At 34.0% G+C, this 27,826-nt stretch overlaps 1 protein-coding gene across 2 annotated transcripts in view; it reads right to left on the reverse strand.

Annotated features, from left to right (window-relative positions):
* The window catches only part of LOC142342931 (calcium channel flower-like), an 80,001-nt gene that overhangs the window by 39,992 nt on the left and 12,183 nt on the right, over window positions 1–27,826 (reverse strand). For both annotated transcript variants that reach the window (XR_012759184.1, XM_075394610.1), the window contains exons 3-4: window positions 19,213–19,338; window positions 8,792–8,899 (exon numbers count right to left, since the gene is read on the reverse strand). Coding sequence is in view for 1 of the 2 variants with exons in the window: in XM_075394610.1 (XP_075250725.1) it covers window positions 8,792–8,899; window positions 19,213–19,338 (234 nt within the window). In the remaining variant the exon portion in view is untranslated. The remainder of the gene's footprint in view (window positions 1–8,791; window positions 8,900–19,212; window positions 19,339–27,826) is intronic.

Consider the following 27,826-nt stretch of genomic DNA (forward strand, 5'->3'; position numbering starts at 1 on the left):
TCACCGTTTATTAACTTTGTACAATCTTCTCCATTTATACCACCCTCTACAAATTGTAAACCAGTTTATACCCCTTATAGGTATAACAATTTGGTTATCACACTTGATGTGTAATAAACTTTAGATAGAAATAATTTTTTTTTTATTTTTATAGAAAACTTATCCTACTCTTAGCTGATAGAAATCTACATGTACATATGCAAAGATTTTCCATAGTTAGATATATGCACTTTTTGTAAATAAAGAAAATACCAAAAAATAACTTATAATTTGTAGTATGAATAATACGAACAGATATAAATAAGTGTAACAAGCGTAATATGCACAACACAGTGTATAATAACACAATATAGGTTATACGTATTATGTAATAGACATGCATAATAGGTTAAACACATAACGTGTACAAAGTTATTCAATAAGTTGAGTCATGACATGACAACTTTACCAACTTCAGTAATAACATTACTATATACACTTAGCTCAAAGTTTGGTATTCACAATAACATCGTATATGAAATGTATTTTATACACAAATCTGATACGTATAAACGATAAAATATATACAACTTAAAACAAACAGAAACATAGGTACATTTCCAATTCGAAAATTTCCATAACGAAATTTTGACAAATACATAACTCAGTTTATTAATTTATAGCCTGACTATTGTAAACCATAAATATAACAATTAGAACATGATTTTTACACATGTAAATAATAACATGACACTATCGCATGTATAAACATGCATCCTTCTATAGTAACAACTAACAACAGTACACCTATTAACAACTAATATGATATAATTCTCAAAGGAATTATAATTACCAAAAGAATTATTTTGAAGATTGAATATCAGTGTGTCGTATCAGGCGAATCTTTAAAAAATAAAGCGCGTAGATGGATAACTAAATAAATTTATCCAATGATGAAATAACCGTTAATGGGAATAAGGCAATGGGACATTTTTGCACATACCCATTACAAACTATAAGCGAGATCTGTAACCTTTACTAAATTTACAGACACGAAAAACGCGAACAATAACAAGTGAACATTGATCGTGACATCTAACAAATTCAAAATCTGTAAAAGTATGACGAAACAATTCGTTAGAAGCAATTTGCATCAGAATAACTCCTGATTTCGGGAGACATCAAACGTAATAATACATGTTCATCTTCAGTCACAAAATCCAACATGACCAAAACAGTCAAATGTCACTAACATTTCTCGTTATTGTCAACCAACTTTTCGTTGACAAACTACCTCCCTACTCTCGATTTTTCCACCAACATTTTGAACAACGATTTTTCCATATAACATTTTGAACAAATCATTTTGTTTTTTCTTTCCAACCGGAAGGGATACTAGGTATAACCGAACAATTATAACACCAAACATAATAATAATCTAAAATTTTAAACCTTAAACAACTAACAAACAAAACAGACATCAGGAACGCCTTCAACATCAAACATCAACACTGGGCCTACCCGGAAGGATCTTCACCCACTGGATGTGGTTATGGAATAGATACTTTTGTGGTTGTTGATGTTCACTCCTTGCTCTTTGGGCAACCTGTGTCTGGGAACCGACCTACTGACGAACGAAATACAAAGCAACACATCCAAAAAAGAATTCAGAGAGAATAAAGAGAAATTGACTTATTATACTGATCAGAAGACTTTCAAAAAACTCTAAACCCCGGAAAGATGGAGTCAATGTTGACTTCCAACAAAAGACTTGAAGACTTTATTTAAAATAAAGACTGAAATACTCAACCCTGCTTGGTTGAAAAAGGGAAAATACCTTTCCTTAAATGTTTACCTGTTTTCCCTTCAGAACCGTTTAGTCAACCCCGTTAGTCGGTACTAGTCTCAAACCTGATATAATAATAAAGTATATTTCTCTCTCTACTCCGCTCTTGTTTAGTATTGAGATATACGTTAGACTTTAGCATTGGGGCCCGTGCACTGTCTACTTTCAAAAAACTCTAAACCCCGGAAAGATGGAGTCAATGTTGACTTCCAACAAAAGACTTGAAGACTTTATTTAAAATAAAGACTGAAATACTCAACCCTGCTTGGTTGAAAAAGGGAAAATACCTTTCCTTAAATGTTTACCTGTTTTCCCTTCAGAACCGTTTAGTCAACCCCGTTAGTCGGTACTAGTCTCAAACCTGATATAATAATAAAGTATATTTCTCTCTCTACTCCGCTCTTGTTTAGTATTGAGATATACGTTAGACTTTAGCATTGGGGCCCGTGCACTGTCTACTGAAGCTCAGATAGAAGAGTAACAGACTAGAGATCTAGAACTTTAGTTAGTCAGGTAAGCCATAAGAGTAACCTATATTCTTGAGACAACCATAAGACAGTTCCAGAAGTAGCCTATAAAAAGGTAAGCTCAGAACACGTCATATTAGATTCTAAAACTATACTTAATTCAGCTTCTAAACTGAAAGCTATTAAGCTTAATACTAATGTCAGCTAGCAATCGCTCTGAGGAACTTTGATAACCTAACTTGCTAACTGATTTTGCTCTTTTGACAGAGACCATACATTGCGTAATTGCATGAGTGAAATAAATCAAAATCATACCAGTTGAAACATTGAGTGAGGTTAAGTCAGGAGTCAAACGTGAAAAACGCGATTAACGTAAAAACGAAAATCGTCCTGCGTATTTCATTTCGCTTTACCTTTAAATTATGTTTTTCGTTTTTACATTAGTAGCGATTTTCACGTTTGACTATTGACTTACCTCACTCAATGTTTCAACTGGTATGATTTCACTCATTCAATTACACAATATATAGTCTATGGAAATAAGCAGGATAAGTCTTGAATTACCATCCAAAATTTCTGAATTAACTAATGAGCTGACGAAAAGTTCTTAGACAGCAACATCAAACTAAGAAGGTCAACAAAGCCCCTGATCCCATATGCGCAAAAAAGGAACAAAAACTCAAAAACTAGAATTGTTTCAAGATTTACCAGTGTTTTAGGAAAAGCTAAGAATAACAATAATTTATGAAAAATCATCTATTTCATAGACTCTACCTATCCTTAGAATCAGTACATAATACAAGTCTGGTTAGAATCATTGCAGACAAAACAAAAAAGGCAAAAAGAAATAAACAAAATCGAAAATCTTGTGGAAATCAGTGGCGTCAAAGCCAGGAAACCATACATTTACATGTCAGAAGCAATCCTTATCCACAGCATAGCATAAAACTTCGAAAGTCACAAGATGCCTTTTAGCAGATCCAATGGCTGAAAAACGGACAATATAACTACAAATGAAGGCAATATTCGCAAAATCAAACATTTGGAAAACAAATGGTATCTCAGCGAATGAAAACGTTGGCTGAAAGTTGGAGCCAATAAATTGATTGAAATTACACCAGACGACAAATAGGAATTAAATGTTTCTTGAGATGGAGCTGCAAGACCACAAAAACAAAAACACGTAAGACCACAGAATCAACACTTATTTTTCAGAAAAAACGGTCTGAAATCTTAAAAAACGATTGCTATTAACTCAAGCTACTAAATAGATTGACCTATCACCCAATAGCAACCGACGAAACCTACCATTAAAGAGATTAAGTGATAGAAGAGCAAGAAGTACAATACGAACAACTATAAAGTGCACTATTTTTTTTAAATTGAACAGCGCATAAGTTAAAAAAACAGCTAAAAAGTAAAACTTAGGCATATTTAGCAAACGACGGCACTTCTTATTAAGCAGACTAAGAGAAAGACAACAAATAGAGCAAAATAAACTCGTAGAATTAATAATTCAATATTTCTTGAAAACAATAAAAGTCCAGGTGATCGGAATAATTTGCTTTGAAATGAAACAATTCAATCGGTTAAAAGAGTTCACATGAGCAACCTATGACACCTGTCCCTAATGAGATTAATTGATATTACAATAAAAAAGTACAACAAATACACTCAAAACTAAACATACCCGGCAGATTGCCGGAAAATAGCCGCCGTTGATTCCAATAAGCATGATTGGGATTGAAAAAACAGAAGATATTGAAAAGAAAAGATTTTTGTACAAAAACATTTTTTTAAGTCCGATTTATTTTGATGGCATTTCGTAGTTGAACATACTTCTGTTTCTTGGAGAGAGGCTACAGGGGCTACTATCAACACCAATAAGCATTAAAGAGAGGTAACTAATACTTATAGGACCGACGTTCAAATAGCGGGCATCTAAAATTGGGCTTTATGGGTTTATCCCGTTTCTATTTCTGACTTTAATTTTTTATACTGACTCTGTTCATTTTGAATTGCTTTGCTGAGCAACTGATGTTCAAAATCACTTTTAGCAGAATGAGAGAAGAGAGAAACTAGCCTAGAGAAGTCAAAAAGATTTCACGCAAAATGTTGAAAAGGCGGCAAAATGAGGTAAAGCGAAACATTTTTTTATTCGACGAAGTGAAAAAAAAGGAGCGCTATAATAGCCGGCTGAGAAGATGAGGGCGGCTATTAAAAAAATCATTAAAATATTTTAACAATTAAAGTGAGAGCCATGGAAACCACTAGCCAGAAGCTCACAAAACCTAATGAGGCTACTTTATGCCTCATTAGCAACCAATGATACTTTTATAATTGACACTAAGTGATAAGACAACAAAAAAGGTGAAACAGTAGTCCAATTGCCGCACGTGAAAAAAGTCGCTTCCAAAAACCTAAAATTTGTTCAAATACCAACTTCTCACTCCATTTGAAAGTTACTTGGAAAATCTCGCTTCAAACCTCCGCACTGTTTCACTCCTTTTACTACTCCAAAGTCATTAAAATCAGCACTCTCATTTGACTTCTCACTGATAGTGTGCACAGATCATAAAAAAACATAGCGGGACATAGCGGGAAAAAAACATAGGGAATTATAATTCAAAAGATTTTAATTAACTAATGTCCTGACAACCAGCAAATTTAATTTCTACATCACAATTAAACTAAGACATTCCACATAGCCCATGACCCTACATAAGCAAAAACGTACAAAATATGAAAAAAGTCTTGTGTTTTAAGAACAATTATTAACATCAAATTATGAAAACATTGATTCTAATCAGCCTTAGATTGTTTACAAAATACAACAACCCTCCGGGAATTAATAACAAATGAAGTAAAAGGAGGAAAAACTAAAGAAATGGCAAAAATGAATGAGGCGAAAAAGTATTTTTGAAAGTCAAGAGGCCTCAAAGCAAGACAACCACATAACTACATGCCAAAATTCTTACTCAAAGCATAGAATAAAACCTTAGAAGTCATAAAATACTATTTAGCAAGATTCACAACTCACCCGATCATTTCGAAAACAAACGGTATCTCAGTCAATTAAAAAGTTGGCTAAAAATTGGAGCAAATAAGTTGACCAAAAGTGCGCCACACCGAACTTTGAAAAAAAATTGTGTAAAATAACAGTACCTATGGTCTAAAACAACTATTTCCATTAATTTTATTGTCAATAGCAACCAATACTCAATGTCATTACTCAGACTAAGAGATAAGTCAATATATGTCAATAAGTGGCCAACAAAAAATATCGAAAAAATTGTCAAATCATAAAAAAGCATTAGCTTTGAACAGAAACAGTTAAATCGATTAACATAACCCCAATCAGCAGCCAAAAAGACCTGTTCACAATTAGATTAAATGAAAAGGCAACAAAAACTAAAAGAAATAGTAGCAAAACTCAAAAATTAATTGAAAATTTGATAGAAAAAGTCTCAAGTGCAAAACCACTAATTATGTTCATGTATGCCTCATAAGCAATCAATCAGATCTTTCATCAATGATACTAAGTAGTAAGAGAGCAGAAATAAGATAAAACCGTGCAAAAATCAAAAACATAACGGGAAGATTGCCGGAAAATAGGGATTGAAACCGAAAAAAAGGAGACAGAAATTGACAGATTTTTCCTAAGTTTCAGTACAAAATATTGTAGCAAAATTCTACAAGAAATAGTACCAACTACAAGAAATAGTAGCAAAAATACAAGAAATAGTAGCAAACCTCAAAAATTAACTGAAAATTTGATAGAAAAAGTGTCAAGTGCAAAACCACCAATTATGTTCATGTATGCCTCATAAGCAATCAATCAGATCTTTCATCAATGATACTAAGTAGTAAGAGAGCAGAAATAAGCTAAAACCGGGCAAAAATCAAAAACATAACGGGAAGATTGCCGGAAAATAGGGATTGAAACAGAAAAAATGAAGACAGAATTTGACAGATTTTTCCTAGGTTTCAGTAAGTGTTCAAAATCGATGAGCAGTTTCAGTTACATTATAAAACGATACTTAGTTCAGCTTCTCAACTGAAAGCTATTAGGCTTAAAACTTATGTCATCTAGCAATTGCTCTATTGAACTTCGATAACTTAATGCACTATCACTAATGAACTTTAATCACTTAAAGTCAGGGCTTCATCGGGTTATCCCGTTTCTTTTGATTTTGCTCTTTTGGCTTTGACCGTATTTATTACATTGCGAAAATCAATGCGTGAAAAATTGTGAAATCTATTTAGTTGAAACAGTGAGTGAGTTAAGTCACGAGTCAGACGAGAAACTTGTGACTTATGTAAAACGGAAAACGTGTTCAAAAGTTAAAGCGAGTTTTAAAAAAAGAGTTAAAAAAAGGAGAGCACCTAAACAATAGTCGTTAGGAGGCAGACGGCGGCTGTTGAAAATTATTGATCAAGCAAAAAAAACTTCGCGGAAATTACAAACATAGCTGGTAGACTGCCAGAATAGCTTAAAAAAAACTAGATATTGAAAGAGTTGGAAGAAATTATTTCTGCCACCTAAAAAACGTCGATGTAACGAGTGTATCATTGAAAACATTTTTGGGCGCAAAAAGTGATGACAATGCACCTAAAATATTGAGTGTGTATCAGTGTATCATTCCCACATCCTCGGCGTACGAATCGGAAGCATTAACCACTCGGCTATCAGGCTCTTGTCATTGTTACCAGGTCATCAGGTTACAATTAATTTCGTTTTAGCAAAACAAATTTGTGAATTCGATAATTTTTAGGATAATCAAAAAATAAAGCGTGAAAAATTCACTGCAAAAAGTTAAGCGAAAGAGTGTTCCAGAACAAATGAAACACGGAAAAGAGAGTCACACAACAAAACCAAAAAAGCTATAGCAGCTATAAAAACAGAAGAAGCAGCAGCCATAAAAACGTCAAACAGAGACAAAAGTGGGTCAAAATTTGACAATTTAGGTAGTCCTCTATAGCAAAAATAACTCAAAAACCAAACCAATCAAATGAAAAGATAAACCAAAACCATTGAATTAAAAATTGCACGAAACCAAAAAACAACGTCGAATACAATAGACATTTCACGAAGGATAAAAACATTGCCAAAATTGCGCCAAAAAAAAACAAAAAATGCAAAACCTGAAGATTTAAAACTGCTGCCTGTCCAGTTTATCAGCTCAAAATATTAAATCATACCCAGGAAGTTATTGAAGGTATTGAGATTGAAGGTATTGAAAAACAAGGATAAAAATTGATTGATGAACAAGAACATTTTTAAAGTGCCAAATAATTTGATTGGATTTCGTAGTTATGCACACTCCTGTTTCTTAATGAGGAGGCAGGAGCTAGCATCAATGCCAAAACGCATTAGAGATGTTAACTAAAACTTTTAAGAACAACGTTCAAGTAGCGGGCATCTAAAATTGAGATTCATGGCGTTATCATGTTCCTATTTTGATTTCGTCTTTCAATACTAATTTTGTTTATATTATATTGAATTGCAGAGCAATTTCTATTTAAAAGCTCTGCAGAATGGGTTAAGAATGAAACAAGCCGAAAGAAAAGTTTTCATGCAAAATACTGAACCAAGGTAAAGCGAAACAAATTTTTAACGAAGTAAAAAACAACGCAGGACAAATCCTGACAATTCAAAGAGTTTACATTGACTAAACAAAAAACTACACATAGACCAGAATATGAATGGATTAGGAAAACCATTTTGAATAAAAAATCAGTAAAAGTCAATGCCAAAATGCCGCAAGAAACTACCAGCTAGAAAGCGAATTTTTGTTTAAACACCCTACGCTCACTCTACTTTAAAATTAGATCGAAAAACGTTCACGCCGCAAAACCACTTGCTTTTTCGCTCCACTTCCTGTTTCGGCGTGACCAAAATCATCACTTCAATTTGACTCCAAAAATCATGAAAATGTGTGAACAGATGTTAAAAAAGACAGCGCCCTAATACATTTCAGATACTTCGAATTCTAAAAAAAAGAAGCGCTAAAATAGCGGGCTGGGAAGATAAGGGCGGCCATTGAGAGAAATTTAGATCACGCAGCACGCTTTCCCAGTTTATCCTGTTTGAGGATGAGAAGTAAAATCGGTGACGCGAAAAAACCATCAGGCAAAAAATCGCATTAAAGGAAACACAGTACCCCAATAATTTGCTACAAATTGCGTTTAAGATCAATTAAAAAAGCACAAATAAAATGGAGAGGCCACTCACCCTCTAATTTGGCAATTTGCGTTACACGGAGGGCTTGAAATTAGTCTCATCTACAATATTACAAGAAAATCAGACCTGCAGTTTTTTTTTTAAAAAAATCAGAAGTGGCATGACCATCTCAGTAAGAAATGGGGTTGCCACTATTTTACGTTTAAAAAGCAGTCTTAGATATACAATACAGATATCATTCCATACTCAGCTCGGTTACTGTTTAAAGGAAAACATTAAAAAAGCGTGGCTGTGAATGTAAACGTTTTGACTAACTTTTTTCCTACAGCAATGACTCCGTAGAAGGTGCCAGCTACGAAGAGAGCTCCGCAGCCGAAGAAGGAGGACACTGAGCGACATATGGCAAAGGGCACAATTGACAGGCTGAAACAACACAATCCTCTTGATGATTTTTAATATTATGCCCTTTGATGTTTGACTTCTTTCAGAATTTATCCATGCATATGTGAGTTGACTTGTTGCCGCAGCGTTGACCATTTTAGTTAAGGGCCCTTCTTTAAATTGACGCTTTTTAAGATGCAAAATTCATTCTAACATGTAAATTTCACGACTATTGCAAACATTAAAATTTAAATTCAAACCAAAATCAAGTTAAATTTAAAATTTTTCTCCGATATTTCCATGCAAAGGCTTTGCATACAAGATTTGTAAAGGATTCTTTTTCATATGTGGTCAATGCAGACACGAAACTTTTCACTATGTGGCTTTGAAAACAGGTTAGTATTGCAGATTATTTTGCAGGTATCAATAACATTATGTCTGCTGGAGGTCGATAAAACGTTTCAATTAACAAAATGTTAGAAGTAAATTGATTGAGAAATTCTGATCTCTCCAGAAAAATAGTTCAGACAAACGCTTCCTCAGAAAAATTTGATAATTTTGAAGTTCGAAATTTCCAAAACAAACATAGCAGGACAAGTCCTGAAATACATTCCAAAGAACTGAAAAAAAATAAATGCTCATCAACCTGTCCAGCAGATCAATTAACATAACGAGCCGAACTCATTTTCACAAATTGAGAGAAAAGTAAAAATAATTAAAATTGAACTGTCGATATTTTTGGGATCACAATGTTGAATACCAAAATTTGCGATAAAAAATGTCAGAGAACACGACCGGAAAACTTGGCATGAAAGAAAAACCTGCTTGATTTATAGCAGACAAGCAAAAGAACAGAATGGAAAGATTAAACTAGCAAATAAATACAAAAGTTTCTAGGTACTAATATCTTCCATACCAACACTGCTATACTAAAATCTAAGCATGAATGCAGTACTAAACTCAAAAACTTTTTATTGGCAAGCTCAGAAAAACATGAAAAAATCAGAAATGACAAAATACAAATTAGCCAAAATTCTTTTTGAAATGCCACCCTCTTGAAAACAGAACCCTAAAAACAAAATTGTGCTACCAAAAGGGGACCCGTCAAACCACACACAAAGTGCCCACTACAAACTTTATTGACCACTAAGAGTACAAAAAATACTCGATAAAAATATTTTCAAAAACATTTTAAAAAATTACAGTATAATATTTTCCGTACAATATTTTGCGTTTAAGTTGGTATTACCAAAAGCTGGGCTCCAAAATGAAACCACGAAAGGAAATTTCTTATATGTAAAAGAGATGAACCAAGACCAACGTCAATTTAAGACCCATTCAAAATCTAACATCAAAAAACTGCAAAAATTTAACCTCAAATTATCAAAAAGGACCTTTCCACTTTCAATTTAGGCCTTCACAGCACACTAAACAATTTACAACCTACAAAAGCAAGCTGAGGGCCTCTGATGAAACTTATTGCCAACTGCGAGTTACCTGTTTATCTCGTTTTGAAAGCTCAAAGTCATGGAAAAATGTGTGAACAACTTACAAGGAACATAGCACAACAGGTCCTCAATTACAATTCAAAGAAATCAACAAGCTAAAAACAATACTGTCAACCCTCTCACCCATCATACACCAAATATCCACAAAAACAAAAAGGAACACAAAAATCAAAAACTTAAATCATTTCTCCTTCGAACAACAGGGTTGTAAAAGTTATTAGGTCTAACAACATCAACGTCAGAACAACCTTACACATTGGGACTTTAGAAATCAAACACAAACGTCGTAGAAAACAACAGACGGAGTAAAATGACGACATATCAACGTCAAAAAACAACTAAAATTCAAAATCTTCAATATGTATTGCACTGACCGTCAAAAGAAAGCACATAGAAATTTTAATAACACTAAAGGGACCACGTAGCAAAAGAGGCAACAAACAAAATTTAAACAAAAATTTGACAAACAACAATATCAACAGCAATTAATTGAAATCCTTAAATGGATTCAATTATGCCTCAGAAGATAGCAAAGCAGACCTGTCATGAAACTAAGCGACCGATCAACAAAAAAAATTTCAAAAACAGAAGTAATAGATTTCAAATTGACTCATTAGAGACCAAAAAAGACTTTCCGATTAGTTAGACTAGGTGACAGAACAACACAAATAATTACGGAAAACCAAAATCGAGAAAATCACAAATAATTTCAGGAAACAGGTTGCGTTAGAGTTGTGAAAACTGTAAGATATGAATAGAAGGAAATTAAATGGAATCAAAAATACCTCATCACAGAGCCAAAATACATTAATGAGACTGCGCGGTAGATCAGAAAAGCCGGTAAAACAAATTATTCCGAAAACAAGAAACGCCAGAGAAACCAAAACCATATAATTGAATTAAAATTATTAGATGAACCCAAATATGCTTATTTAGAGAGCTAACGAGACATTATTAACAAGATTAATGAGATAAAAAAGATTAATGATATTACAAAGATTAATGAGATCTCAAGGTCATGAAACGATTACAAAAGTCGCAAAATACAAAATATGTCTTACTAGGGAGCCGACGCGACCGATCATTTAAAAGATAAAATAAGAGAACAAAAACATCTACAAAAGGCGCAAAACGCAAAAAAAATCAGTAATATATTTTCGAAATGAGTCTTGTCAAGGTCATGAAAAGATCCCTTAGTTATCAAAACTTTTCCAAAAACAAAAACAGATCAAATGAGAGCCGTCAAAATTGCAAAAAAATTTTTGAAAACAAGTAGCATCATAGTCATTAAACCAGTTAGATTTCTACTCAAATCAATCATTTACGTTAAATGTGTCTCATTATGGGGCCAATGATATCTCTACATAAAGTTGTAAAAACCAATAGTGCCTATTGAGGGGTTTAAACAAGAGCAAACAGGTATTAACTAAAGGTATCCGCCTTTAAAAAAATATGTAAAGAGACGAGAAAAACAAGTCTCAGGTGCAAATTCTCCATCGAAAACTAAAAAAAATATTTAAACACAAATTTCACACTTCACATTAAAAGCAGTTGAAAATTTCATGTCAAACAATTACCCCATTTTCACTCTTCTTACTACTACGGCATGATCAAAATCACTACGAAATAGCCTCCCATTGACATCAAAAAGTAAAAAAAGTGATCAAACAGATCTTTAAAAAAACAGATCTTTAAAACATCGTACTCACTAAACAAAAATGACATTTTAGTTTACAAAACTTATCTTTTAGAAACAATAACAGAGTAAAAAAACAATTAGAAAAATCAAATCTGGTAACAAAAACTGATAAAAATTGAAAAACATTCCTCACAAGTTGCGACTGATGGTAAAATTGTTTTCGTTCAAAAAACAACTGGCTGAAAAAGCAGAAACTGTACATACAGAGAAAACCAAGAAAGGAAATCAGATGTAAAATCAAGGTACTTGTAGAGACATATTGAAAAACACCGAGAAATCTTAAAGTTATTGATACATTTTAGTAAAAACTGCCCTGTATAACCATGAAAGTTTCACTTTTTGATAGCATTACCTGACAAATAGCTCTAGATTAAATAGTCAACAGGAAACATAACCGACAAACTTCGGGAGAATTCCTATCGAACGACTAGCGGGAGCTCAAATCTTTCACAGCTTGCTACAAGGGAGATGGGTTAACTAAATTCACTAAAGGGGGCTTCAAATGACGTCATTAGAAGTTACTATATACCACGAAAATCACAAATAAAACTTGAAGTGAAAATCACACTAATTTTTACGCAACTAATTTTACTTTCAGCAGTGAACTGCATGCCGCCACTTGAGTTAGCTGCTTACACTTGTAAATGAGAGAAATTTAGATCACGCAAAACAAAAGGTAAAGATCGCAAAATTCACTCGATAAGTTAACGGTCAAACAAAAATCTCGCATAAAAAGCTCACCGCGGTGACAATAATTGCTTCAGACTTCGTTCGAAAGCAATTAGAAATGATTGCAAAAATCTTTAAATCAGAAGATATAGGCAAAAAACATATAGAGACGGTCCAAAATTCGATTAAAAATACAGCATTTTCTTTAACAAGCACAACAAGATTAATATTAATCATATCGAAAGCTCGCTGAAGCCACTTAACAACTAAGTTCAAACAAAAACTACCAAAATGCTATAGAAAATTGAAGAACATAGCCGGCAGATTACCGGAATAGCTGCGAAGGAATAGACCCGCGTGCCATATAATAGAGATGGAAACAGATACAGATCTAAATTGAAAAAAAAATCGACGCCGCTCAAAAAACTAGGCTAAAAAACATTCAGCGATAAATTAATAAAGCTAGTTAAAATTCATTCCGCAGAAGCCTCTTATTAGGGACCTTTACTGCACAGATGAGTTGACCTTAAACAAATTCAAACTAAACTTAAGTTTTAAAGTGCAAAAGTCATTTTATTGAGTGAGGTCACGTATGATCAAAATCTAATCACGCAGATAACCTAATAACTTTTGCTAAAGCGAGTGAGAAATGACGTCACGCGCGCAAATGCCGTTAGCGAGAGGAAGAAGTCATTCAGAAAATTTGATTTTTTCAGCTTTGCTGTGTAAACAAATGTAAAACGAAAAAAGAGCGTCAGACGACGAAACAAAAAAAAACCAAGAGAACCGCAATATAGCTTCGCTCAGCTTACAGCTTCGCAGCTATAATAAAAATATTTGCTCCAGAGGGTCAAAAATACTTTGATGCATACTCTTACTAGCTAAGCTATTTGACAAACTCCTTTGGCTGAAAGTGTTATAGTTAAACCTAATATACCGCTTTGATAAAGCCGCTCGTGCTCAAACAAAATAGCTTGCTTAGCGAAAAATAAATGCAGTTCTACTTTTTTCCCGAACAGAACATAGAATGGGAATGCTCTCAGAACGATGCATGAACAGAACATAGAGAGAGAATGGCCGTTGGCACGCTTCACGCACATCGTGATTGAAACAGAAAACAGGAGATAAAAATCGACAGAATTTTTCTAAGTGTCAAAAAATGCTGTAATTCGGCGAGCAGCTTTTAAAGGAAAACAATTAACCTGACATTGGCCGCATTCACTACATTGCGTAATTCAATGAGTGAAAGTTGAAACAGTGAGTGAGGTAAGTCAGTAGTCACGTGAAGATCGTGACTAATGTAAAACAAAAGCGCGCTCAAAAAGTTGAAGCAAAATAAAGAAACATAGCAGGACCAGTCCCGAGTTACATTTTACAGAATTGAACAAACTGAAGACAACACTATCAGCCTCTTTAAAAGAAAAGCTCACACAATGAACAAAATATATAGCAAGACACGAATGTAAACAGAGCACTACAAAAATCGAAAAAAAAATCATTTTCCTTTTAGAAAAATAGGGTAACCGAAGTTACAATGTCAAAACAACTTCGACAGCCATTTACATAATGTGAGTCTGAAGAACAAATTCCAGCTTTGTAGAAAACCAGTGAGAAAGTAGAAGGACAAAAAACAACCTTCGAAAAAAACCTGTTTTCACGATGCAATTGAAATTTATGACATCAACTTCATTAAAATATCCAACTGAAGATTGAACTCTTCAAGAACCATTGCACTATTGATAGATAAAAAGCGTATATCAACTTCAATGAAAACAATTGGATGAAAAAACAGTAACAAAAGCCGGGAACAATCAAAAGTTCAAGAGCTGTCGAAATCAAATGGTGTCAAAGTCAAAAAATATTAAAATTAAACTGAAAACCTTAGGTGAATTTAATTAAGCCTAATTATAAAGCAAATGAGATTTGTCAGTAATGACTAGGCGACAAAACAACAAAAAAAATTACAAAACGGTAAAAATCCAAAAAAAAACATTACTAATATTTTTTAACGCAAGTCGTATCAAAGTAATTAAAACTTTCAGTTTCGAACAAAAAGAATTCGGTTCAACAATTACTAATAAACGAGCCAATGAGACCTATCATTGATGAGACTAGGTGACAGAGCAAAAGAAGACAAAGCGTTGACATCCGAAAAATTAATATCTTTTAGAGAAAGTCGTGAAAACAGTTAGATACAACAAACACATTCAAACTGATCAAACTGTGGTTCATCCACTTAGATGTCCAAGAAGGTACTAAGTGACAGAACAATAAATAGAATGAAAGAAAAACGGGAAATCCAAAAAATCAATATTTTTTGAAAACAAGTAGTCTCAAATTCGTCAAAAAACGATTATGTTTCAATTCAAATCTATACATTTTTTAAAAATGCCTCAATAGAGAACCAAGGAGACCAGTCAAACTAAATGACAAAAGGGAAAACCAAAAAGAATTCAAAAAATCATTTTGAATCACATTATGGAGACAAATAGTCTCTAAGTATTGAAAAACCATTACTTGTCTTTTGAGGAATCCAAATAACGACAAAAACGCATTAGTCGAACACACAAGCCACCTTTAATAAGAATTCGTATAGAAAAAAAAGAGAAACAGCTAAAACAGCTAATCGTTAATAAAAACATTTTTAAACAATAACAGGAAAAAAAACGATAAAAAATAATTGACAAAAACTGAAATAGCATCTGAAAAAATTTACTTCCGGTTGCCACTCCAAAAAAAAAACAATTGGAAAAAACTACTAAGACCTTGTAATATAATTAGTTTGCAACAAAATAACATAACCGACTAACGTCGGGCGAATTGCTCTCAAACGACCGGCGAGCGGTTGGCTTCGTCAACAGCTAGCCACGGTTTAGTGTCCTCAGGGCGCTACCTCTTTATCCCGTTTCTGAATACGAAAGTCAAATGAGTCAGACGAAAAATCGGCCAAGCGAAAAATTGCTTTTCGCTTGACCGATTTGCTTTTGACAGCAATTAACAATGGTTTCCTAAAAGTGCCTGTTAGATCATTTATGATTAAAAAAACATTTCAACTATAACTCATTGATAACGAGGATCAGAGAGCTGAAGTGACATTACGCCACATAACAGCAGCTGGTGACATTACGCCACATAACAGCAGTTGAAGTGCGGAATCAACAGAAAGAGAGAGAGAGAGAGATAAAATGTGAACGAGAATGAGAAGGAAAGGAACTTCAGCCGAAAGAGAGAGAAGGAGACAGGAATATCTTCCATGATTGGAAACGACACTGCAACTTAACAAGTTTTCTAACCTTGTTAATAAATAAATCATAAAGAAAAAAACTGAAAGGCAAATATAAAAAAAGTTTTGAACTCCGCAATAAAAATTCAAAACCATTTTTTGTCCCAAAAGTTCTGTCAAGTAACCCATCTCCAAGACCTGAAAAGTTTCGTTGGCCAGTAATGGTCGTTAAACTCAGAAAAGGACAAAAAATATTGAAAAAAAAATTGGAAAAAATTGCAAATTTTAAAATCTCGCTAAAATTCAAGACATTAGTATCTTAAGAACCAATTCATTGTCTCCAAGAGACTATCCAGTATCCCTATTTCAAGCCTGAAATAGTTTCACTGGTCCCATAAAGATTCATACGCTTGGAACATAAAAATTTTCCAAAAACTTGAAGTTATTTTATTACTTTAAAACTAAAGTTAGTTTTTAAATAGTACTAAAACTGGAGTCATAAAAAATTTTGATCACAATCTCGTTAACTCTACAAATTATTCAGCAGCTTATTATCAAACCTTGTAGGAGGTCCCAGGGCCTCTGTTGCCGGAAAAAAATCAAAAACAAAAAATTGCAATTGCTAAAAATTGCTTAAATTCGTGATATTAAAATCTTGAAGAACAATCCATTACATCTATAAACTATGCAGTAACATTTTATCAAACCCGAGAGGAAGTTTTAAAAAAACGCTAACACTTGATATCAAAAATTTGAAAATTAATCCATGACCAACAAAAATCTTCCAATAACATATTATCAAACCCTAACGGAGGCTTTTTTGACCCTTGAGGCTCAAAAAATCTGAATAATGCCTATAAATGTTTAAAAATTGGAAAAAAATGGCAAAAAATATCAAAAATATGCTAAAATTCTTGATGCTAAAAGATTGCAAGACATTCCATTTCATCTAAAAATTATTCAGAAACCTATTTCCAAACCCTAGAGGAAATTCTTTAGCTCTTAAGGCTGAAAAAATCTAAAAAACGACAAAAAATTTTTTTAAAAACTTGAAAAAAGCAAGTTTTATCAAAAAATTGCTAAAATTTGTGACATTTAAAAGTTGAAAAATTATTCCATTACCATTAAAAACTTTTCAGTAACTTATTGTCAAATCTCATAGGATGTTTTCTGGCCCATGGGTCTGGAAAGACCTGATTAAGGAAAAAAGTGTCAAAAAATTTGAAAATAAGTGGCATGACCAGCTTTCAAGTTTTCACTTCAAAGTAGCGCAGCAAAATCAAATGAGATAGACGAAAAATTTAAACAAAAAACAGACAAAATTGACAGAAATGTGAGCAAATTTACTCAATTCTCTTCAACAAAAATACACAACTCCCACACCACTCCCCACATGCTGTTAAAAAAATAAAAGAATACAAAAGGTAAAAAAAGTTAAAGTCAAGAAAAAATGGCAAAACTAACAGAAAATTGGATTTAAAACGGCAATCGCGTGCACTCTCTCTCAAAAGCGCCAGGAACGGAAAACCACTCTACCTCATCTTCAAGTAGTTTCCGCCGTTTGACCAAAACAATTAATTTTTCAAATGCGGCAATAACTTTTAAATCATGTTTGAAAAACACTCAATTTACCGATCAAAAAACATAGCCGGACGAAATCCGGAAATGACCCGAAGGAGGAAATTGACCAACCCAAATGACATGATTCAAATTCTACTTAATAACGCTTATCATTTTGAAACAATGACAAGGAACAAAAACAAAGGAAAAGTATCAATAGAGAAGCTGATAAAGAATCTAATAAAAATTCATCTGATGTCATTAATTAAAAAAACTCCCAATTGACAGATAAACCAAAAAAATATATTTAATGCAAAGAAAGCTGAAGCGGAGGTAAGGGAAAAAAATGAAGGTCAAAATCAAAAAACATTCTACAAAATTTACAAAAATTAGCTAACTATCTACATGCTGCAAAAATTGTACTTCCCAATCGTTATCTTAAAACCGTTATTATAGCTTCTTATCAAGTATTCACTCACCCGTCATCCGGCAGGATTATACCAACAAACAACAAAAAAAAAATAAAACAAAGAACTAGAACTTAACTAGAAATTTGCATTATTTATTTTGCTTAAAGTCTCCTGCCTGACTTCCAGCGGCACCTTTTCGGAGCAACAACTCTAGAATAGCTAATAAAGATTCGACAAGAATAAGTAGCGAAAAGCAAAAAGTCAGAATAAATAAACAAAAAAATCGAAGACAAAATTGGCCACAATTTCCCTAAAATTACTCAATTATGTCAACAAAAACAACTCAAAATCAATTCATTTAAAAGACAGCCAAAACATCTAGAACCATTAATTCGAACCATAGGCCTCCCCAAATGCTTTAACAATTTGAAAACGAATACAAAAAGCATTAATTATTTGAACAAAAACCTCAAATTGAATTTTTTTTAAAATATAGTCAAGTCATAATAGGCGACAAAACTTGTCTAAGTTTAGAAACAATAACGAAAAACTACAAAATCTTAAGAAAAATTTAATCTCTAAATTTTTTGTCAATATTCTCAACAAAACTTTTTACACAAGTCTCTTCAAATCCCTCTTAGAGCAAAAAAATCGCTAAAATTCGTCTAAAGATCAGCAAAATAGATGAAAAACCTCCGAAAACACCGGCACGAACAAAAATACCTCTCAAAACCTCTCGAATTTTTTCATATCTCTCGAAAACACCGGCACGAACAAAAAAGCACTCTCTTCGCTCTACTCTTCAGTTTTATCCAGCACCCAAACCACTTCAAAGTTTTTCACGCATATCATTTCCTGCTTCAAAATTTACTCCAATAAAATTGATTAAGACTTCTTCAATACTCCTCTTCGAGTCGTAAAAAAGGTAGCGCCAATACAATTCAAATGCTTTGAACTGTAAAAAGGAGAGCGCCTAAATAATAGCCGTTGAGAGGCTGACGGCGGCTATTAAAAACTACTCTAAAATTCTCCCCCTGATCTTAACCTTGTTGGGCACCTTGACCTAAATAATTTACCCGTTCGGCCTTTCAATTGTTTTGAAACAACCTCTAAAAACGGAAACAACCTTTTTAACAGAAAAGTCACCGATTAAAAAATAGATTACCATTACTCCTCTTAAAGTCCTATAAAAAGACAGCGTCAAATACAGTTCAAATTGACCGAATTGTAAAAAGACAGCAACTATAAAATTCAAATTGTTTGGATTGTAATAAGAGAGTACTGACATGAGATAGAGACCAGCTCTGAGGAAGTAGGGTCTGTTGTCTACAAACTGAGTGACCTTCTCGGCCCATTGGAAGTACTGGCAGAAGATGGGTGCCTCTATCATTATCACCAATCCACCGAATATCCTAAAATACAACAATAAAACCCCATTTGATTTAAAAGCGCCATTTACTCCAACTCAAAGGTTACTTTAATACTATCACATTTCCGCAAAAATATATAAGCATGTCCGGTAAATATATGCCGGTCAATAGCGGCAAAAAGACTGCCGAGAACCCAGTTAAAAATGACCCTTGATAAAAGTTTTTAATTTCATTACATTATTAGATTCAAATACTACTGTACTTCAAGTAAGGACCCTGTTATAATCTATCTTGGGTGATCTCTATTGGCTTTCAATTACAGTTTAAATTCTCAATTTAAACCTCAATTAGGGAGTCCAGGAGTCATTTCCTTTAGTGAGGCAATTTATGTATAATCAAAAAATGTCTGATACCATTGAATTAATGAATCAAACCAAGAGCATAAGAGCGTAAAGGACACTGACAAATTGTCTCTTTGACTTGGTAAGTGGTCAAATGTTTTCAAAAGAATCAGGGAAGATGGCGAATTAAAAAAGACGTAGCAAGAAAAGTCCTCCATTACAATCAAAAATGAATAAAATCAAGATCTGCCGCCTTTTTATAATAATAGCTCTTGATATGTAAAAAACGTTGAACCGAATATACGCAAAAAAGAAGTAACAACAATTTTCAACTTTTCATAAAACCACTGGTGTTAAAGTCAAAATACAAACATCCGGAAAACTCGTTGGTGGGGGAGGAACTATGTACTCAAATGGGTTTTTTGTTCAGTCAATTATAGCCGATCGATATATTCATCGTAGAGAGTTGTGAGTTGTATCATTAGCCCGTCCAGTGAAGAATGAAGAATTAGAAAGATTCTTGAATTTCGTTTTTTTCCACGGAGTTATTGAGGTTTATAGTTTTGTTCACATTTCCCATATTTTTGCTCAACTTTTAGTCAATTTTGCTTTAAAGAATGTTAAATTGTTAACAAAAGTGTTAATGGCTTTTAGGACAGATTCAGCCTTTTCCCCCAAAAAATGCACTTCTATAGCACATTTTATTTAAATTAGCCGGAAGTGAAGGCCTAAAAACTGCTGAAACAATCTTCTCAAATTCTCAAAAAAGCTAGTTTTACTTTTTCTTGCTATCAAAGTGTTCTGGAATTAAATATTTGCCGGTTTTTATCCAATTTAACTCGATAATTATCAAAATTTCAACATTTATGTTTGAAATATTTACTTTTTTTGTCACATTAAAACTTTCACTAACATTTGGAGCAAGTACCTGTTTCTTATGTACGACAGCAAAAAAGCTAGTTTTGGTCCATTCGTGGGTTCGAACTGTATAGGTCAATGTATTTTTTATTTTTTCAATTTTTTTCACTTTTTTGTTTCTTTTAAGTTAATTACCAGAATGCTATTACAACGGAAAGATTTCATTTCATTTCTCAATTACCAACAGATCTTTTTACGTGCAAATGAGGCCAAATGAACATCATATTTTTAGTTAGAAGCTGTAAGTTTTTACGGCTTCAAAATTTTGTTTGCGTAAAATTGTTTTTTTTCTTTTAGAAATTTGGGTTTTTATTTCTTATTTTGTGGTCTTAAGACTTAGTCTCGCTAATGACATCATATGGAACTGAAAGTAATCTCATTTAGTTTTAATTGCTGAAAGCTTATTGTTTTGATGACTTTTGAGATTTTGCCATTTTTATCTTATTTCTGTAAACTTTTAATTTAATTCCAGCAAAATTGCGTCAAACTCTATTTAACTAAATATTAGTTGTCACTGCGTTTTACGTTTATAGAAATGGTTTTTAAGGTTTGAGACTAATAGTTATCGTATTTGTTGTTTTTGTACATTTGTCCATTTTTTAAAAAATTTTATTCTTTTTTTGTGTTTCTGGTAAATTTTAGCTGAGATTTCTCAATGGCAGGTTGTAATTCTTTGATTAGCTGAATTTCAAATTTGTTAAAAATCGCTTTCATGCTTAAAATATTGATTTTCCAGCTGATTCTTTGAGCTTTCACAAAAAATTTTGTGATTCAGGAATTTTTTCACCAGATTTACTTTTATTTTTGGTGTCTTGTCACATTAACAATCCAATTACAAGTCCCATTGGCGTTGACTGCAGGCCTATTCATGCATGTAATGGCTTGGACACTGATTTTTAGCAATTTTTATCGGTTTTTTCATGGTTTTCAGTATTTGTTATTATTAGTGTTAAGACATGTTCTGGATAATGAAAAGTCTCAGTGGCTTCTCTTCAATTTAGAAATGAACCTATTTAATAATTTCAGTTGAGAGCTAATGGTTTCAGTTGAGAGTCTAATGGTTTACGACTTTAATATTTTTTTTAAAAAAACGTATTTATTACATTTCCCTTTGTGTTCTTTTTTGAATACTTTCTACCTAGTCTCATTAGGAGTAGCTCCCATATCTTGTTAGGAGTAGCTCCCAATTTAGTTTTTATGTGATGGTGCTAATTTGACATTTTTAAATGTCTTTTAAAAACATACGTTGCGTTTTGGTCGTAATTAATGTTTGGTTTTCTTGTTTAATTTTCTGTTTGTCTTGCCTCGTACTCTTGTTAATGGCGTATCTCATTGGCCCTCTAAAACACCATTGATTAAATAGTAAATTGGTTTAAGTTTAAAGCAATTTTTTTTATTTATACACCAATTATTTTCGAGATAAAAGTAAATAATTTTAAGTTTTCTATCTCTTTCTCTTTTGGAAGACAATTTAGCCAAAAATGTGGATGAGCGGGACCAGAACCTCATGTGCGAACGGACATTACCGAGCCTCCTTGTTCTCACTAGAGATCATTAAGAACTATACACAACTTCCACGAAAACCAATGCAGACAAAAAAGAAGCACAATAAGTCTGAAATTTGACAATATTTCACTGCCTATGAAAGTAAGCAGCATCAAAGTAATTAAAACACGCCTATTATCAAAAACAATACCCATATTAACCATTTCACCATTAAAAAGCATTAATATTTTTTCAGTACTACCAGTGAATGTCAAAGCGACAAAAGCAGCAAAAAGTGCAGCGAAAACAAGGTCAAACATAAAACCTCAGTAATACATCTTGAAAGCAAATGCTTTAAAGCATAACCGATTAACGTTGCGCGAATTGTTCTCAAACGAGGAGCTAGCGGTTGGCTTCGGTAGCAGTCAGCTACAACTTATGGATGCTAGAATTAGGGCGTCTCAAAAACCGGCATATGGCGAATCGCATACTTAGAGAAGTCGTAAGGCTCTAATAATCTTCTCAGCCACTTAATGCCTTCCGCGTAACCTGTTTATCCATTTTTGAGGACGAAAAGTTAAGGCGTCAGACCAAAAACCGGCCAAGAGATAATTTTCACAGAAAATCAAGACCACAGGACTAATTTAATGCTGTACTTTGCAATGAAAACTTCCCAAAATGAGATCCTTTCAATTTTGACTGTCAAATTCTATGATTTGATTCACTAGAACACCAATAACACTTGCCATTGATAATGTGTCGCAGGAACAAAAAAGTACAAGTATGAGCTGAGAATAAAGCTTTGTGAGAATAAAGATCTATTGTCAAAAGCCAAAAGTTAGAAACCAAACCTGTTATTGCCTCATGGTGACCGCCGTTTTGGCCGACAGGGCGCTTAGCCGATAACCGAAATTTAGCCGACAATTAAAGTAAAATGAGCGATAAAATTTATTCTGAAGCGGTGATTGGCCAATTTAAAACACTATTTCGTAATCGGACAAATATATCGCAGCTTTTTTATCAGCTAGCGAAGGTAATGAAGGTCTATTCGTGATCGCAACCTCCTCCCCTCCCCCGTACTGTCGGGTAAATTTCGGTTATAATAACTGTCGGCAAAACGCTCTGTCGGCCAATTTTCCTAGCACCTGCGTTCACTTATATACAAGTGGTAAATTGATTGATCAGACGTGCCATTAACGAGACCCCGAAGCAAGATAACAAAAAAAAACATTCAACACAGACAAGCTCAGAAACAAAATAAAGTTAACTACGGGCGACAAATATTGTTGTACATTATTTGAGAACAAAAAATATATCCACCTAAGCCTCATTAGGGAGCCCATAAGACTTATCGTCAATGAGGCTATGCAACCAGATATCACAAATAAAGTGCACAAAAACGAAATAGGCTGAAAACTTCAAAAAAAAATAGGTCAACACGTGACACAGTTTATTCAATTTTTGACAAAGACAATATCAGAAATGTTAAATAAATAAACATCACTCGACAAATGTCAGGACAGGAAAATCGCTCTCGAAAGACGGGCGGGGCAATTTAATTCACAGGGGTGGGGGGGGTGGGTGGGGGCCTTAGCCTAGGTAATTATCTATGGGTGCAAAATTTCACCTCAAGGTGTTCGAACCCCCGACTTCCTCCATAATAAACCGAGCCACAAACCAATCGGCTACCAGGCCGATTATTTTACAATCACATTTGTTTTGGCTACAGAAAATTTCTGTTTTAGACTAATTTTGGTCACGCAAAAATCAAAAAGTCAAAGTGTGAAAAAGTCACTCGAGAAGCAAAATCGAAGAAATGCTCTAGAACAAAACAATCGAGCAAAAATTTTGCAATAAAGCACACCCTTTACAATAATTGCTTCACTCGGGAGCAATTAAAAAGGCCAACATAACTACTAGAAAAACTAGCCTAAATCAAGAGTCACGGAAAATCAAAAACGGCTGAAAAAGCGTTTAAAATAGCAAAATATAGCAAAAAAAGCATTAAAAGCAATAATTGTTTTCAACGGTCGAAAAACCTTCAGACGTTCAAATACGATAATACAATCCATAAAAACCTTTAACATAAAAAAATATTTTAACTAATAAAACATAACCAACTAACGGCGAGCGGTTGGCTTTGGTAGTATCCAGCGGCGGCTTAGGAATGCTGGCATTAGGGGTTTGTGAGCGGAGTGGGGACATTAAGCGACGCTTTTTTGAAACCCATGAGACCTGTCATAACGCAAAAAAGAAACAATACAAAAGAACAACAAATAAGGGCAAAAGTTTGTTTTTTAAAACAAATTTCTTAAGTCCTTAAGACACTCGGACACAGGCTGCAAACATTACATGAATATTCAATTATGACTCATATCCAATACCACGATAAAACTGTTTTGGTACGAGGTTGGTATTGCTATTAATGTGTATTATAGATAATTGCATGCGTAGAAAATTAATTACTATCAAGTTTAGGCTGATGTCGGTGGATGGCTGTACTTTGGATGCAATGGATTCTATATTTCAGTACAGTATCTCTAAATGTTGAGTAAGTAAAGATTTTCACTTAATCGTTTTAATTAATTCTCAATAGTGTTGAAATTAGCAAGTAACTTAACTTTACAATCTCTTTCACTTTTATGAATTTAAAACAAACAATTTGGTGAGGCTTGCTTCTATGTAAATAAAGAATATTCTGTTTAAATATCATGCTCGATAAGTATTCATATTAACGAATTTTTTGACAACGTCACACTCCCGTCCTTTTAAGAACTTCCGGACTCCAAAAAATTTGGTACTCCATCATTCAATGACGTTGAGAAATATCGTACTGTTAGGATAGTAGGGAGCAATTGTAGTTGTAGAAAAAGATAGAAAAGTTGCCACCTTTCGTTCCAGTCCAGTTTACATGCATAAGAAATAAAAGGTATATGCGCATCAGGGATACGGATGAGGCTGAGCAATAGATATAAAAGATGCTTTTTGTTGTCAGAAAAGGATAAAACTAAATTGGTGTAGTCGTGTGGAATTTGCTCAACGTAGATCGTTTAAAATGTGGGATAGGACAAGCAGGTGTACTGTGGATGATCGTTAATTGGTCGTGCAGTTGTTGATATTTTTGACGAGTTACATCTATACTTTACAATTAAACTGCACACTTTCTTAGACATTGGTTTCGTCTTGCGCGGCTTGATCAGATGATGACAAATTTCGCTCAGATTGATGATGTCGGGATTGAATGGATGACCTTCTTGACGAAGGGACAGCAGTAAGCGCTGACTCAAATGATATCAATTTGTCTTCAGCTCGAACAAAAATGTCATAATCCCGTTTAAGTTCATTATAACGTTCCATGCAAAGTTTGACTTCATTTTTATCTTCCCACTTGACATCCATAATGAAACATGGTTCCAAATTTCCGTGTGGTCGCGTTATGAACGGTGAAAGAACACTCCGTATTAACTTGAATTTGTGATATGCCCACATGAACAGGAGATGAAGGAAAAGATTGATGACAAAGACTACAACTGATAAGGTTAGAGACATTTTTAAAGGGACATATTCCTTCAAGGTAGTTTTGAATGATGGGTTGAGGCTGCTCATTTCCATAGTCAAAAGCATCGCTATCTTGACTAGATCGTCAGTCGATTCAACTTTCGGGCTGTACAGAAGTTTTGCACGGACTTTCTTTAATAAGTCGACTCCGGCTATAGTACGTGACTCGAAATAAGGTAAGCTATCCAAATCAGGCACGACGTTCATTAAATGTTCCAGGGGATCGGGTAGTTTCACGTCTACAGTTTTGGGATCTATTTTGTCGCAAACTTCCAAATCTGATCGCAATTTTATATTATCACCAACTTTTACCTGATAACCGCAATCTACTGTAAGAAGACAGATTTTGCATCCGTCAGTAGTAGATCCGAGGCCAGACAGGCTCTTTTCCAGGCTATATGTGCGTATGCTAAACGCATCTGTGGCTGAAGTAAGAAGCCAAATTCCATAACCCAAGTTTTCCGCTTGGACATTCGTTGGAAGATAAAACACTTCCGTGTCGCATGTCTCGGCTGCCTTGAGTATGGATCCCAAGAACAAGGTTGCAAGGCACGAAGGTTGATTTGACTGAGACGGAAATTGCTCATGACAAATCTTGTACTTCGAAGAACCTATGCAACGATCGAATTGTTGCTGGGATAAGGTAACGGTTTCATCCTGATCCTCGGAGACGGCAAGATATGGGTTCTCAATTACCCATCTAATCGCCATACGAGGTTCAGACTGTGGCATGGGAACCACCTTAGCTCTATATGTAGAGTATGCAGTAGTCCGTGACGCCAACGGAATCGCAAGGGTCAATATCAACCCTTTTTCGACTGTTACGACATCACGGAGAAGTTTTGCTTCATAATATGAAAGCAAGTCAGTGTTATAAGGTATAGCCAAAGATAATCTGCTGCCGGATAAAGTCAAGTCCTCTCCAACAGATTTTAAAATGGCTTGTAAGGATTCTTTTGGAACTAACGAGATTGGCAATAACTTTTGCATCAGAATTGGAATTGCATTCAAAACGTTGACTCGATAGGTGTAGACGGAAGCCCGATAACTTTTGACGTCGGCATATAATAAAGAGAGAAGACTCGCCATCGTATCGAAATTGAAATTTAGCTGTTGGTTGGAAAACAGCATTTGATTACAATCGCGAAGAATATTGAAATTAGTTTCGATTACGTTAAATTGTTCTTGAATAACCTGCCAATTCTTATTCTGTGTTTCAGTCATTTGAGCTTGTGCTTCTTCAATTGCTTTCAGTTTGTTACTAACAAGGAAGAACTTCTCGTCGGTGTTTGTTCTCAATTGGCTCACATAACTAGTCAAGACTGAAGTTATTGTTCCCAAATGTTCAATATTAGCTGCATTTGTTTCGGATTGGTCTTGAGAAGTGCCGAAGATTCCGGTCAATCCACAATCTGCAGATCCTCCTGCAATAAGGCCTGAACCAAATAGACCTAGACCTGCTGCTGCCAACGCTCCAATGTGTGCTCCTCTAGCATTTCGTGAATGTTTCTCTTCGTTTGTTGTCGATTTCATCACTTTAGATTTTTCACCAAGAAATGTTGATGTTTCGTTTCGGAGCAATTTGATATCAGCTTTCGACTGATTGACTTCATGGTGGATTTTGTTGAACATCCAATCAACGTTAAAATATGATTCATTTGTATGAAAAGGTGATGAGAAATCGAGAGGGCAATGGGCAGATGGCAGTTTCCACATATCATTTAGCTTGGCAAGCATGTCTTTGATTTCAGTCTTCAACGTGAAGTTATACGATGGAAAAGGAACAAGAAATTGGACTGGAATGAATTTTTCGGCAATAATGATTTTTGATTCTTCCGTAAACAAAATTCCTTTTTTCAAAACATCGTCATAATCAATATCATAGTCGTTTGAGCAATAAATTTGGGTTAGGGATAAAAGGGTTAGGGAAATAGCAAGCCTCATCTAAACACAAATTAAGCTTTAAGAATTTAAAAATTAACTAATGATGTTTTGTTGTGTTTCAGATTTAAGTTCTTACTCCTTGTTTTCACAAGTAGAGTAGTCAGGTAAAACAAAAGTATGTGTTCAAATGGTAAGTTGTCTCTATTTCAGTTGTTTGTCATGTTGAGAAAATTGTTTTTGTTCGTCTTGTTGGCCCCCTTCGTACTTTCGTGCGAGGTGGTTGTTTGGCGTATGACTCAAATACACTGTTGCCCTAATGGTACTTATGTGGTTGTGGGGACAGA

This window comes from Convolutriloba macropyga, chromosome 7 (assembly GCF_964194025.1).
Source record: "Convolutriloba macropyga chromosome 7, txConMacr16.3, whole genome shotgun sequence".
Classification (NCBI taxonomy): Eukaryota; Metazoa; Xenacoelomorpha; order Acoela; family Convolutidae; genus Convolutriloba; species Convolutriloba macropyga.